This window comes from Musca autumnalis, unplaced genomic scaffold (genome assembly GCF_047663935.1).
Source record: "Musca autumnalis isolate F117 unplaced genomic scaffold, ASM4766393v1 scaffold_2, whole genome shotgun sequence".
Classification (NCBI taxonomy): domain Eukaryota; kingdom Metazoa; phylum Arthropoda; class Insecta; order Diptera; family Muscidae; genus Musca; species Musca autumnalis.
This window is the reverse complement of record NW_027411755.1, coordinates 95,211,585-95,226,008: the sequence shown is the minus strand read 5'-3', so window position 1 is coordinate 95,226,008 and position 14,424 is coordinate 95,211,585. Positions and strand designations below refer to the sequence as shown.

General features: G+C 35.5%; 1 protein-coding gene across 1 annotated transcript; it reads right to left on the bottom strand.

Moving 5' to 3' along the window:
• Positions 1–8,044: 8,044 nt before the first annotated feature.
• Positions 8,045–13,181, bottom strand: Ube4A (Ubiquitination factor E4A). The gene is made up of 4 exons (XM_073968531.1): positions 12,277–13,181; positions 11,825–12,213; positions 9,423–10,476; positions 8,045–9,093 (listed from the first exon to the last, which is right to left on the bottom strand). The coding sequence occupies exons 1-4, from the start codon at positions 13,040–13,042 to the stop codon at positions 8,267–8,269; spliced, it is 3,036 nt and encodes a 1,011-aa protein (XP_073824632.1). The 5' UTR covers positions 13,043–13,181; the 3' UTR covers positions 8,045–8,266.
• Between the last annotated feature and the right edge of the window lie 1,243 nt (positions 13,182–14,424).

Genomic DNA, 14,424 nt, shown 5'->3' with positions numbered 1-14,424 from the left:
TATCTAGACGAAAGCGAAGTTTTACTAGCCTCAGGAAGAGCTGAGATGTTAAGCTGCAACAATGCAATAATTTTACCCAATGGTCATTACGTAACGTTTTTGGTGGTTCAATTTTACCATCAAAAATTTCATCATTGCATTCTTGAAGCAGTTATGTCAAATATCAAATCCGAATTCTACATTCCCAGATTGAGAGCATTTTATAAGAGTGTACGGAGCAAGTGTCAAGAATGCAAAAATTTAGCAGCAGCACCGTGTCCACCGCAAATGGCATCGTTACCATCAGCCCGAGTATCCAGTTTTGAACGTCTATTTTCTTACGTCGGAATTGATTTCTTTGGCCCATTATATGTCAGAGTCGGCATGTTTAACGGTACGTGCTATTCACATCGAAGTGGCTCATAGTCATGATACCAGCTCCTGCATAATGTGCATTCAAAATTTCATAAGTCGTCGTGGCTCTCCCAAAGAAATTTTTACCGATAACGGAACAAGTTTTAAATCTGTTGAAATAATGATCCAAGAGGAAAGACAGCATTTAGAATTCATGAAGATGTGTTCCAAATATGATTTTATCAAGTGGCGATTCAACTCCAGCTGCCCCGCATATGGGCAATGCATGGGAACGTTTAATACGTTCAGTTAAATCAGTTCTATACTCGATGTGTCCAGCCTTCAAATTCAACGATTAAACCCTACGATGTGCACTCTATGAGGTCGAATTTATCATCAATTCTCGCCCGTTAACATTTGTGGCCCTGGATACTGTTGAGGACGACGCACTGACACCGAACCATTTGTTATTAGGCTCAGCAGCAGGGCAGAAACCTCTTTGTGAATACGATCTACGACAACGATGGCATCAAACCCAACAATTTGCAAATAACTTCTGGAGAAGATGGGTACGTGAATACCGTATAATAATAAGAAGGATGACAGTAAGCTCATGAAGATCTAGTTCGCTTACGAAGGGGGGAATGTTACCGCCGCTACGGTATTATTTTAATTTTCATTAACTTTTATACAAACATCCCAGAAAAAAAGTTTGGAAGTAGTGCAATGCAGAGTTATGATTTCAATATATCTTTCGATGCAGTCTACACGGAGTTATGAAAAATGCACTCCGCTCGATACATTTTAGAAGCACTCGGTTATAGATCTCTAGCCAAGCAAGCCAATTTTTTTGTTCCCTACAGTCGCAGTCTTTTTCTTCTGAACACAAGAAAGAGTGTCTAAAATTATAAGAATTTGTTTAAAAAAATAAAGAAATACAAACTAAAGATACGAACTTTGTTGTAATTCACGAGACGCAAATTACTTTTGAAGTGGAGTTAGAGTTTCTTTTTTGAAATCTGAACTAGAGTTGAAGGAAAAATGAAAAACCATTTGGATGATGAAGCAATATCAGTTGCGGTGTCACAAAAAGCAGAGCAGAGGAAGTAAACTCAGTTATGATCAAATTTAAAGGAGAGTTTTTATAAATTGTATTAGTGTAATAAAGTTAATATTCTTGTTTAAACGAATAAGCAATGTATTTTATTTATTTTGGGATATTTTGGGCTTGCATTTTATAGCATCTTTAGACTGCATTTAAATTCAATCCAAAACACTACATCAAAGGCTGTGATTTGGATCGAAAATGGAGTCCATCCTAGCTGTGTGCCGTGGAAGCAAAATGGAGTGCATCCTAGCTGCGCTCTCTCTTGTAAAATTCATAGGTGAATTCATAGGAAAAAAATGTACTCCAGCGGCAATTGTTCTAGTGATTTAACTGCATCCGCGGATGCAAACTTTTTGCTGGGATGTAGATCATATTACATTTCATACTACACCTATAATTTGATGATCTTATATTTCTGTTCGTTCGTTGCCCTTTATTCACTAATTGCCTATTAGCAATAATATATTTTTTATTGTCCAATAACGGCAGTGTCAAATTTAAAGAAACAATAACACTAAAGGGTTGTTTACACCATCTATCAATGTCGTATGAGATGTCAAATTTTCTACCTGCGAATGTTGTACACATAGTGTGACCACTATGAAAATTTTCATCTATCAAAATGATTTGGCAACTCATATGTAAATTTTTCATTTAGGGAGCGCTCTATTTGATACGGCATTCTCGTATGTAAACATAAATTTATCAGCTGTTTTCTGGCATTCTCAAAAAAAAAAAAAAAATGAAAAACAAAATCTTTTAAAAAAGAAAATGGAAAGTTATGTATATTTAAGTATTTAGAAAAGTAAATAAAGGGTGTTTATAATGTTATTTTCAGATCGATTGGTCGAAAGGAGCAGTGTTGGAAATTATTGCTTTGTGGCAAAACATGAATGCCTCTATAAACCCAAAAACCTATTCTACCACAACAAACATGCTAGATATTAATTTTCCTTCAACCAAAATTAAAAATTTGCGCAAATTTGTAACTCAACAATAAATGTAAACAATGACAAAAACAGCTGTTTTTATATTTATAGGTTATGTCATACGAAAATAACACTTGTGGGTATGAACGCACAAATTGAAAGTTGTATGGATGACGTCAATTTTGACAAACATAGAGAATGTCGAATGGGTGAAAGAAATGACAGCTCATATGACATTGATAGATGGTGTAAACAGCCCTTAAATGTGCAACGAAAGAAAAATACAACTCAGTTCGAATTCATAAGCGATAGAAACAAATTGTTTTTAAAGTGCCTTGCAATTAGAGCTGGCAAAAAATCGATGGCACTATCGATAATATCGATTGTTATTTAAAAATTCAATATCGATAGATAGTTTTACCTATCGATATTATCGGAATAAAAACCCCTAACCTGCAATTCTTTGAAATAAATAGAAATTTCGCTACTTTTCGGTTATGTGTGTGAGAAAGTAAGCCCGTAGTCACACGTACGCATTTTTCGGTAAAGTAAAATGTTTTTTTTTTTATTTTTTATAAAATAAAAGCAATTGTTTATTCTCCCTCACATTTCTGTGAACTACTTGTGCAAAATTTCAAGAAAATCATTGACATTTCTGCCATTTTCATTTCCAAATTAATGGTGATGACAACTTAACGATAATATCGATAGCAATCGATATTTTAAAACATTATATCGAAAATATCTAATGTTGGGAATATCGATGGTTTGCCAGCTCTACTTGCAATGTTTAAATAAAGATTTTACGTGAATTTATTTCAAAGCCTTTTCAATCTAAAAGGCAACTCTTAAAAGTTGTAAAATATCGCCCGAACTCAACAATATCAGTTGTAAAAATGCTTTATTGTGAATAAAATCACATACGAAATTTCAACAAGCAATTCACAGTAGTGCATTATTGTGATCAAATTTGACGTTTAGTATGATCATGGCCCAATTATACAGGTCCTCTCTCAAGCGAATTCAAACAAAAACAAGGATTTGAAACGTCAAAATTCATAAACAAAGGCGAAAAATTTGTTTTCGCCGACACGGAATATTTTTGAGGCGAATTTCTTTATTGTCAATTAAGGTAGATGCATACATAACATTTTCCGAGAAAAAGTTGTTGACACAGTTATTTTTGTTTGGCGTAACAGAAAATACCAGCTGATCGATCTTTAACTGCCAAAATATGTTATTGTAAATTAAATTCTAATACGAAACACAACAAATGTTGACATTTTACGTGTACAACATAAAGTTGATTTGTTTTCTTTTTTCGATATACATCTACATGTTCCTCTACAGTTTGAAATTTCTCTACCTCACAGCGAATTCAAATGACAAATATGAATTTTGACAGCTCAAATCAAAATCATTTGTTTTTGAGAGAGGACCTTTATAATTGGGCCATAGGTGGAATAAATGTGTGAACAGAATGAAATACGCCGCTTTTTTCACGCTCATTTTCATGTCAAAGATTAAAGGCCAAGTAGGTACTACCTGATTCAAATGCTGCCTAATTAATTTGAATTAGGTAGTACTTTGCCTTTAAGGCCTGCGTACATAAGCTCCTCTGCCTGATTGCCTTGCTTTCCTGCTTCATTTTTGACATAATAAAAATAAAAGAATAAAGAAGGCCGAGCAAATTTCGAACTGGGTTGCCCTTTTCTTTTTTATTCTTTTATCAGAAGCAAGCAAGGTAAGCAGGCGAGGCAGCTTATGTACCCAGGCCTGTAGTCTTTTACATGAAACTGTGCGTGATAAAGCGGCGTATTTAATTGTGTTTGTACCTTAAGATGGTGTAACATCACATCATACACTCATTGCATTAATGGTTTTTGTCTACAAGCTTTCCTGCTTCATTTCTGACATAATAAAAATAAAAGAATAAAGAAGGCCGAGCAAATTTCGAACTGGGTTGCCCTTTTCTTTTTTATTCTTTTATCAGAACCAAGCAAGGTAAGCAGGCAAGGCAGCTTATGTACTCACCTCTTAAGGTCTTTTGCATTGTACTGTAGAGTAAACGAACAACATCCAGTAACAATTTGTACAAATTTTATATCTCATCAACATATGTATGTTGTCCACTAGGGCATTCGTTGGTTGTGTAAATAAATAATATAAAAAAGCCAACATGACCAATAACTTATATTATGTTACTACAATATCCAAACATTCAAGAACTTAGAAGTTAAGTGCTCGACACATAAGAAGCATGGCATTCTTGCTTAAGTCACATCTGATAAAAGACTAAAGAACAAGTTCGACCTAATAAAAAGATTTTATAATCACATTTGAACTAGGTCGAACTTGGCCTTTAGTCATTTACCAGATATAACTTAAGAATGCCATGCTTCTTATTTGTCGAGGCCTTTGAGAATTAAGGGGTCGATTATGGATAGCAACTCAACTGTATTTGCGTTGCTAGAAGAGAAAATCATGCAATTAAAATCAGCAAAAAGACGGAAATTTTTGTAAAATTCAATCAAAATCAGTGTTTGAATCTTCAGCTATTAATTTAATCAACGTAACCGGAGTTGGGTTGCTATCCATAATCGACCCCTAAATTAAAACAAGTGAGCCAAGGCTATAGTCGGGTCGGGGCCGACTATGTGATACCCTACACCACTACTCCTGTTCATAAGCTTTTGACTGGTAAAATTCAAAATATTAAAATTGGGATAGCTTAGCGCCTTTGCTCTGAATGTCTTCATTAACACAGGCCAATTTTGTTGAAACGCATTTAAGTGCATCGTCAGTACTACCCAAATAAAAAAATGGAAAAGTGGGATGTACGCCAACCATCAATAGGCTTCTTTCTCTGTTAGACCCCCATCAACCCCCAAAATTTCGTGAGGATCCGATCAATACTTTCCTTGCCATCATTTTCTACTTTTGCTTTTGATATACCCTTATAGAAGCGGAGATATTCGCTTTGAAATAAAACGTTGACTTTTTCTCCAAATAAGTTTTTCGCCCATTTCGACCCCTAAATATTATCCGACCATCACCAAAATATGCTTCTTCATCTGTGAGACCCCCATTAACCCTCAAAATTTCGTGACGATCCGATCAAAATTGCGACCTGTAGCGTGATTTTCAAAAAATGGGATGTATTGCCGACTATTGCGATATCTCCGTTATGTGGCCACCTACGCCAACCTACTTTGCATCACTGTAAAGATGCGATTTTCTACTTTCATAGTCGGACTTTGTTTTTGGAAGTCCCCAACCAAAGCTGTGATATTCGTCATTATTATTAAAATCGCAAAAATGAAAAGTTGGGTTCTATTAGCGGCTATTGCGATATCTTCGTTGCTTGATCACCTACGAAAACCTACTTTACATCATTAAAAAGGTGATATTTTCTACTTACATGGTCATGTTTTGCTTTTGGTATACCCCATATAGAAGCTGAGATATTCGCTTTGGAAAAAAACGTTGTCTTTTTATCCACATAAGTTTTTTGCCCATTCCGACCCCTAAATATTATCCGACCATCACCAAAATCAATAGGCTTCCCCTTCGGGACCCCCATCAACATCCAAAATTTCGTGACGAACCGATCAAAATTGCGGCCTGTAGCGTGATTACAAGGTTTAGATGGACAGAAGGACGGATGGACACACATAGCCAGATCGGATCAGGATTTGACTTTTCATATTTGAACAGCTGGTGTGATACCACTACCTGGGTAATTGTGCCATGGCTAAAGTCTTGGAACTTCCTTCCTTTACTGTTATGTTACACGCTAAAACTTTCATAAGAAACTTTCCCATTATTTTGGCGTTCATAGATCGAGTTCCATACAAAAGCAATTTTATGAAATTACCGTAATGGGGAACTCGACCTAAGAACGCCAAAACAATGGGAAAGTTTCGTATGAAAGTTTTAGCGTGTAACATAAGAGCAAGTAACTTACAGACAGTTGTGTATACATATTATAGTCGAAACTTCAATTTTTTCGAACTGACACTTGCATGTGTAGACGTTCGGAAAAAAAATTGAAGTTACTTTCAAAGCACTTAAGGCCTGCGTACATAAGCTGCTTTGCCTGATTGCCTTGCTTTGCTGCTTCAATAAAAAAATAAAAGAACAAAGAAGGCCGACCCAAATTCCAACTGATGGCAACCCAGTTCGAAATTTCGTCTTTATTCTATTATTTTTATTACGTCAGAAATGAAGCAGGTAAGCAAGGCAATCAGGCAAAGCAGCTTATGTACGCAGGCCTTCACATTGATTACTGACAAGAAAATTTTGTCGGCAGTGAGGTTGTTAGTTGGTGTGGCAATGAATATGTGTGAGTGTATTTGTGTTTTTCGAACTGCCACTTGCATGTGTAAACGGGGGGTTAGCTACGGCCCTCGGAAAATATTTTTTTAATTGTAACATTTTATAAGTAGCCGTCCTTCGGCCGGTGATTTAAAACTTTCCCATATAGACAGGTGCAAATCTCGGAAGGAGCAAGTTGAATGTAGTGGCTGGATTTTAAACTTTTTCCACAGAAAGTTTTCAAAAATTAAATTTTTGTCGAAAATAGCAGGTCTTCGGCCGGGATTTAATACGTTCTCCCATGGACAAATGCTAAACAAAACTAACGCGATCATTTTTTTTTTTTTTTTTGTCAAAAATCATATGGGGTTTCGGTACTTTCGAAGCCAATATCTTGGGAAATACGGACTTCCCATATATGTTATATGCAGTGGCACAGAAAAGTATACATACATATCTGTTTTGTCAAGAGTAGAATGGTCCGGGGTTGTCATTCGGACATTCCAAAGGTATTTATTGTTTGTCTGACCATCGGAAATGAATAAACTTAGCAGTAAGGTGGTGACTTTTAGTATACAGCGATCTTTGATTCAAAAAAAAAAAACATTTCTACAAACTATAAATTAACATGATTTCTCGCCCCAGACGCCAGGTTTATGTGCCGAACAGAAGCGATATGAGTCCTTAAAATGGGAACTTTCCATGAATATCTGTAGTTAGCAGCCTTGAAACTTAGAAAATCGCTTTATTATGGGCCTGAGCGGAGAAATATTAACCCCTGCAATGCAAACTACTTATAAATTTGTGTATTCGATGAAAAATGCATTAAATGCACTTAGTACAAAACAAATGAACGTATCCCAATGTATTTGCTTTTAGTTTAACTAAAATGTAAGTAGTTTTAAGGTGTATGTATACTTTTCTGTGTTGAGAAAATTTAATTTCTTTAATTGCAATAAATAAGCGTATTATATTAAAATAAACCTGTGTAAATATTAATATAAACAATATTGATCTCATCTTCAATTTTATTAAAAGAAATAATTTTATCATATAAGTAATTAACCTTTACCCTAATCATTTATATCCTTTGTAGCTAATGTTTTTACCACTTCCTGTAATTATCCTTATATTTACTATAAGTATAATGGTTAATAAATAAAAATCTGTGTAATTATTGTTATTTTGTTACCAAGGAGCGACCCCACATGGTGCAGTTGTTGCTATAAAAACCCCAACGTTTTAGCCTAAACTCCAATTTTTGTAGGGTGTATGTATACTTTTCTATGCCACTGTATATTGGCGTAATCAGCATTCCAAGATCTACCTGTGGGCAAAATTTCAAAATTTGTAATGGTTATAATTCATGCAAACACCTTGCATTTATTGACATACATTTACACAGTAAAAATATACCATACTAGTTTACCCATATACATTTAACAATACCATGAAATATTAAACAATAAAAAGAAATAACAAAAAATTGCAATATCCCGGAAGAGTCAACAGTTTAAAGTATATGTATTATGTGACAGATGACATTGTATATCTTTTGATATCAGTTATTACAAAATGTTCATTGCTGCACATTATCGTCATTATCGGAGACAGTTGCTGTTCCAGATTTCCGTTTTTCTGCCATCCATCTCTCAATTTCTTGTTTCAGTTCCACATTGGGTATTACTTTATCCATTGTTAGCGGTGCTCGGTTAAATGGATCAGTTTGGTCACTAAGTAAATGACGAGCTATTGTTGACCTATCTACGGTTACCTTTGAGCTTGGCAATATTACCGGGTCATTCATTAAAGTTGACATTATAGGATCCAAATATTCGTCGGGAGCATCGGCCATAAATTCTTGTTCTTGTTTATATTGTTTTTCCAATCTCTGGACTTTTTCAGAAAACTCTGTCATTTCTCCGATTAGCTGGCCGCCTCCTATTCGTATAAGAATATTTTCAGCATAACTAAAGAGCTGGGAACTGTAGGAACGTCCGTCTTGCGATACGGCCAAACAAAAACTGTCACTGCTACTTAAATTGACATAAATGTGGCAAATTTCTAACACCGTTTTAGCAGGGTCGAATTCAAATTCTTTTTTGTCTTTCACTTTGAATTTCTCCTTTTGCGGACCAACTAAATTCAAGAGGAAATAATTTAACATTGATGTTATGCGATCCACCATGCTATTGTGACAGAATATACTCTTAATTTGTGTTGTGATTAATTTTAGAATGTTGATAGTGTCACGGCCCAGAATGTTATCGAAACGGGCCAACATGCCCAAATGATGAAGATTGGACAAATGCTGTTGACGTTCATTTTGTGGTAAATCATTCCATTCTCCGTTACTCTGGGCTTCTTGTAGTTGTCGGATTTGTTGTAAATTATTAAGTGATTCATCTAGAAAGGAATATAAAGAATAAAGTTGTTAGACTATGGACCATTATTACATGTGTTCTTTTACTATCTGATGGATTTGAAAACGCAAAATAAACAAATTTGGAGGCATTAAAAATATAATTTTTACATCGAAAGCTAATTCCAAGAAGCTCCTCCTTCAAATTCAACCATCACTTTTAACTTTAAGTTAAGCGGAACGCTCTAAATCTGTTCGGTAAATCCAAAATATAACAAAAGAAGACTTGTAATAATGGGGGTATGTGACACTATTTATAAATATGTACAATTCCTTGATATGTTTCGAAGTTAATACGTATGTATATACATACCCAGTAGAAATATGGCATCATTAATTAACAAATTTATAAAGCGTAGGAATAGAGGAGGCTCAATTGCCTCCATATTATACTCGGCTTCGGCAGCTAGGTCACGAAAATTTTGAACGTACTCCTCCTTATCCCACAAGTACTCCATTATAGCGTACATGGGCCGCCTGTAGTTAAACTTTTGCTCAAACTGAACAGATTGGCCCGTCATTTCTATCGAAACAAAGACATTTAATAGACTGGGTACTACCTTGCAGCGATCAGGATGATTATCAAATACATGTGAAAGGAATGTAGCACCACCAGAAGATCGCTTTGTTAGGAAAAACTCTAAAGCTTCTGCCAATTTTGCCCGCAGGTGAGGATTTTTAACGAATTCAGGTGTACCCATAAAGAGAACTATCATTTTAAAGAATGCATCGTGGGACGATGGGTACATTTGTATAAATTGTCCCGGAGGGAAATGTCGACTAAAATTTAGATACGATATGATATTGTCGATTATATTTTCCGGAATGCAACGGAGCGTATGTGGTACGAATTCAATTTTCTGTGGCAAGTTCTTGTTAATCCTCTTGACTGGAGCAAACTCTTGCTTTTTGTCCAATTCTTCTGAAGTAATAAGCGCAACTTCCACCAGCCAAATAGCCGAAGCTTCAAAGAACTTGGTAATGGCAGTATCATTTTCCGGCTCCATAAGACAATTTCTCAAGCACAAATATTGCTGCAATTGTTGTTTTAGCATTCTCAGCAAATTTTTGGCCATTTCATTATTAGGATCTGCTCTTGCTACATCTTGATATGATGACTGTAAATTGTGTAGCTCTCGGGACATTTTCGTAAACCGTTCAATGCTAGCCCTGTAGCTTAGTTCATAGGCCTTATGTGTCAGAAAGAATAGCTCCGTTACAAAATTGAATTTATCAGCGGTTATTCGTTTCGCATTTTCCTCTGTTGGCAATAGAGTAGTCTCTTCAAATGCCTTAATCATGTTGACTTGCTTTTGTTCCCTCTCGTTGTCCGGTACACCACAATATGTTGGATCAACAAGCAGTACCTTAAATATACAGAAAATATAGTAAATGACAATTAGTGGGGAATGTTTTGAGCGGGCTTAACCATGAATTTTATGTTTATTTTTGTGCCCAAGCTATTACATGCAGACGTTATATTGAGTTTGTTTTTCGGATAATTGGAAGAAAAACCTATCACCTTTATCTAATATGAGATCTTTTTTGTAACTTTCAAACTATGTTAGATATGGTTTCATAAAGACATATCTCAATTGTCCCTTCATGTTGTTCGATGTCCACCTAAACTAAGTTATCACCCAAAGTGTTACAATTTTGCCTAAATGAATTATAGCTCTGTTCCTTTACGCGCAAGAATCTTCAAGTTTTATTACTTTTTACTCGAAAAGCGTTCCTTTACTTCAGACACCATATAATTCATATGGAAGCAGTTTACAACTTTTACTACTTTTGCCGGTTGTACCATTTTCAAAAGTAAAGGAACATACCATAGCCACGTACCCTATACGTACAGCAAAGGGAATTCAAATTACATAATTGCTAGTTGACCAATCGCACTAAAACTTTGCACACTTTTCAGATTTGGATGGCAATAAATGAATATGAAACCAAATTCAATATGGGTCCATTTTTTCCTATAGCCCCCATATAGCGGTACCGCCCGATTTAAGTTGTTTTGAGGATTTTGTCATCATTTTTAGTCCGAATTGGCAGTAACTTGGCATTTCGAGTTCCCAATTGTACAGAAACTTACCCACCAAAAATTGTGTACGATACAACCCGATTTCAGTCAATTTAAAGTTTTTATCTAGATTTTCTACCTAAATTGGCTGTAATTTGGTTATGGACTTCTCAGTGGTCAAAAAGTTTATTTACTAAAAAGTTAAAAATAAAAGATAATTTAAAAAAAAAAGGTTTCAGTGTTTTATTTAAAAAAAAAAAAACTATTGACCTTTCAAATAATTAAGTTTATGTTACAAACACCTATAACAATAAATTCTAACTGAATTCCAAATATTAACAAAATCTTTAAATTATCTAATGTTTAAAAGTAGTACGGAATAAAATATGAATTATATATGGTTAAAATAAAAGAAACGATCAACTTTTAACGTTTCGTTGCAAAAATAAGATATGCCGACTACTGGAACATGTGCCGACTACTAGCAAAAAAGCACCATTTGACTAAATTCGCACTTTTCTCACGTTTTATTAGAAATATGTAATTCAAAATTTTTTTATTGCATCGAAAAGTAAAAAAAAGTTGGAAAAAATCACTCGGAATGGTGATAGAAATTATGCAAATCCATAAAGAGCCGACTATTGGTGCACTTACCCTACATATTTCTAACCTTTAATTCTAAATTTTCTTACCTTTAGGGTTGGTTCACACAAAGGTGCACATAGTCGTAATAAAACAGATGTCAGACCAATCATGAATGCGTCACTCGCATTCTGATGAATAAAGTTTTCAATTCCAGCATTAAGATTATTCCATAAATGCCCGCGAGATACATTGGCGTGTAGACACTTGGCTATCCATTGCAACATATTTCGCTTAGTAACTGGGCTCTGTACCAATAGTTGTTTTATGAGAATGAATATGTCATTCTGATGGCTCGACATACATTGCCAAAGTACGGGATCCGTACTTTTCGATTCTAAACTTAAGTCATTGAAAAACTCATATGGTCCATTTTGATTTTTCGGCAAAATAGACAACGAAAACAAATTGCCGAACAAGGTATTCATATAGGCCCCTCCTGCAAATGAAGCACTTTCTTATACATCTATATAGTGTTTACAAATTAGCTATCATCACTTACCAGTGGTATTTGGATTCGGTATGTTAAAGTCTATAAGTACTTCGCCCATTTGTGGAATACGTTTGTCGCGAACGAAAAAGCTCAGAATCCAAAATATTTCCTTTTTAATTGTAACTAAATTTGACTGACTAATGTCTGTTTGGATTTTACCTAATAATGGATAAAAATTGGCCTTTAAAGCTCCCAACGCCTCTAGTGATTCATCATCGATGTAGATTTTTTGTATGCATTCAACCATAAAATCCATTGTCTCCGATGTATTTATGTCTTGCGACATAATCATAATTTCTTTCCACTGCTTCCAGATGGGTTGACCAGGGAACAAATCGGGTTGACGCATACAAGTACTGGCGTTTGTTATAATCAGCGAACGTATCTTCTCGAAATCGGTTGATCGGTGAAGTTGAACCGATTTAAGCCTTTCACATGACAAAAACGCCCTATGTAAATAAAGCATTGAATCAACTTGAAGAGCATCATCCTCGTTCTCTCCATGTATCAAATATTCCTTAGTATCAGACATCATCAACCTTTCGAATATGGCATGAGACAACAACTCTTCGCCCATTTCACCATCGCCATTGTCACATACGATAACATCAGCTAAACACAAAACAGCCTTCCTAGAAGATTTTGACGAACGTGAGGGTGATTGTTGCTGATCTTTATTCAGCGTAAATAAAAATATATCTTCGACTAAGTTCTTTTCTATTCCTGACTTTGAATCACCCAGCAAGGCAGCGAATGGATTGTCAGCACTTGCCATTTTTTAATTCCAACTTAAACTATCTGCCTAATTATGAATGTTATTAGTAGCAGACAACGAAGCCGACCGATTTTTTCGGCTCGCTCGCTCACGTCTGTGCAAGACAATCGGCGGCGGCGCGCCGACTTATTTACCGACTCGCGGCTAAATTTCAGCTTAGTTAACATGTAGTTTAAACATAGTCCTGGTACACACTAGAATGAATTTCATTAAAAAATTTCATGAAATTAGACGTTCTTCATCAAATTCCCCACTACAGAAATTTCATAAAATTACTCAGAAAGCAAAATTTCATGAAATTTTTTCAATGAAATCAGTTTAGTTTGGACCAGGACTATGTATATCGCGAAATTTCATGCATTTTTGCTGAAAATTATCGGCGCGCGCCGTTTCTACCGATTTGACGACTGCCGATTTTTAGCCGATTTAAGCCGACAAAATCGGCTGCGGCTCGACTCGAAGAAAACGAGCGGCGGCGGCGCGCCGCCGATTTTCAGCCGACTAGCTTCCTCCTCTGATTAGTAGAATAGAAAAATTAAAAATTAATTTTGTGTAGTTCAACTAAACGATTCACTGAAAAGAGCCCCTGAACTAGGTTAAGCCCAAAACACACCCAACGTTTCAGTAAAGGCCCCGGCACATACGGTCCGTTGAGCGTCGCGTTACAACAACTACATGAAAACTTCAAGAACAAACTTGGCATCACTTACACATTTTTCATGCGGTTGTTTTCAACGCGCAACGCGTCACACAACGGGCCGTATGTATTTCCCTTGCTTTTGAAAATGGTAAAACAGGCAAAACTAGGAGAATATGTAAACTGTAGTGCGATTCTGTAACTCCTTAACGACAGAATTAACGACGAATGTCGGTAGTTAACGATAATTTTCGGTAAGTGCTATTCTGTAACCAATTTTAACGATTTTTGTCGGTAAATTTTGTCGTTAATTACCGAAAATTATTGTTAAGTTAACAACAAAAAAAAAAGTAGTTGTTAAGTCTTATGCCGTCATCAGACCATCTGCTTTTTCACATGTATGTTGTCACTTTGGGTATACTAATACTACAGAACAGCTGATGTCATACATGTGAAAAAGCATATGGTCTGATGGCGGCCTTAACGACAGTACATGATTGCAATATTTAGCCTATTTCTCTTAACAAAGGCGTTTTTATTTGAACATATTGTTACGGAATTAGATTTAACTAATCTCCGTGTAGACGTTGTTTTATTCCCCGATACGATTTGTACCAAATAAAACAGGGTTCGTTTTAGATTACGTTTCTACAATGCTTTATTTACTTTATTACACTTATTCAGAACCGACTTTAATTACAAAGCACACAGCAACTCTAGTTAGGCTGCCATCAGACCATCTGCT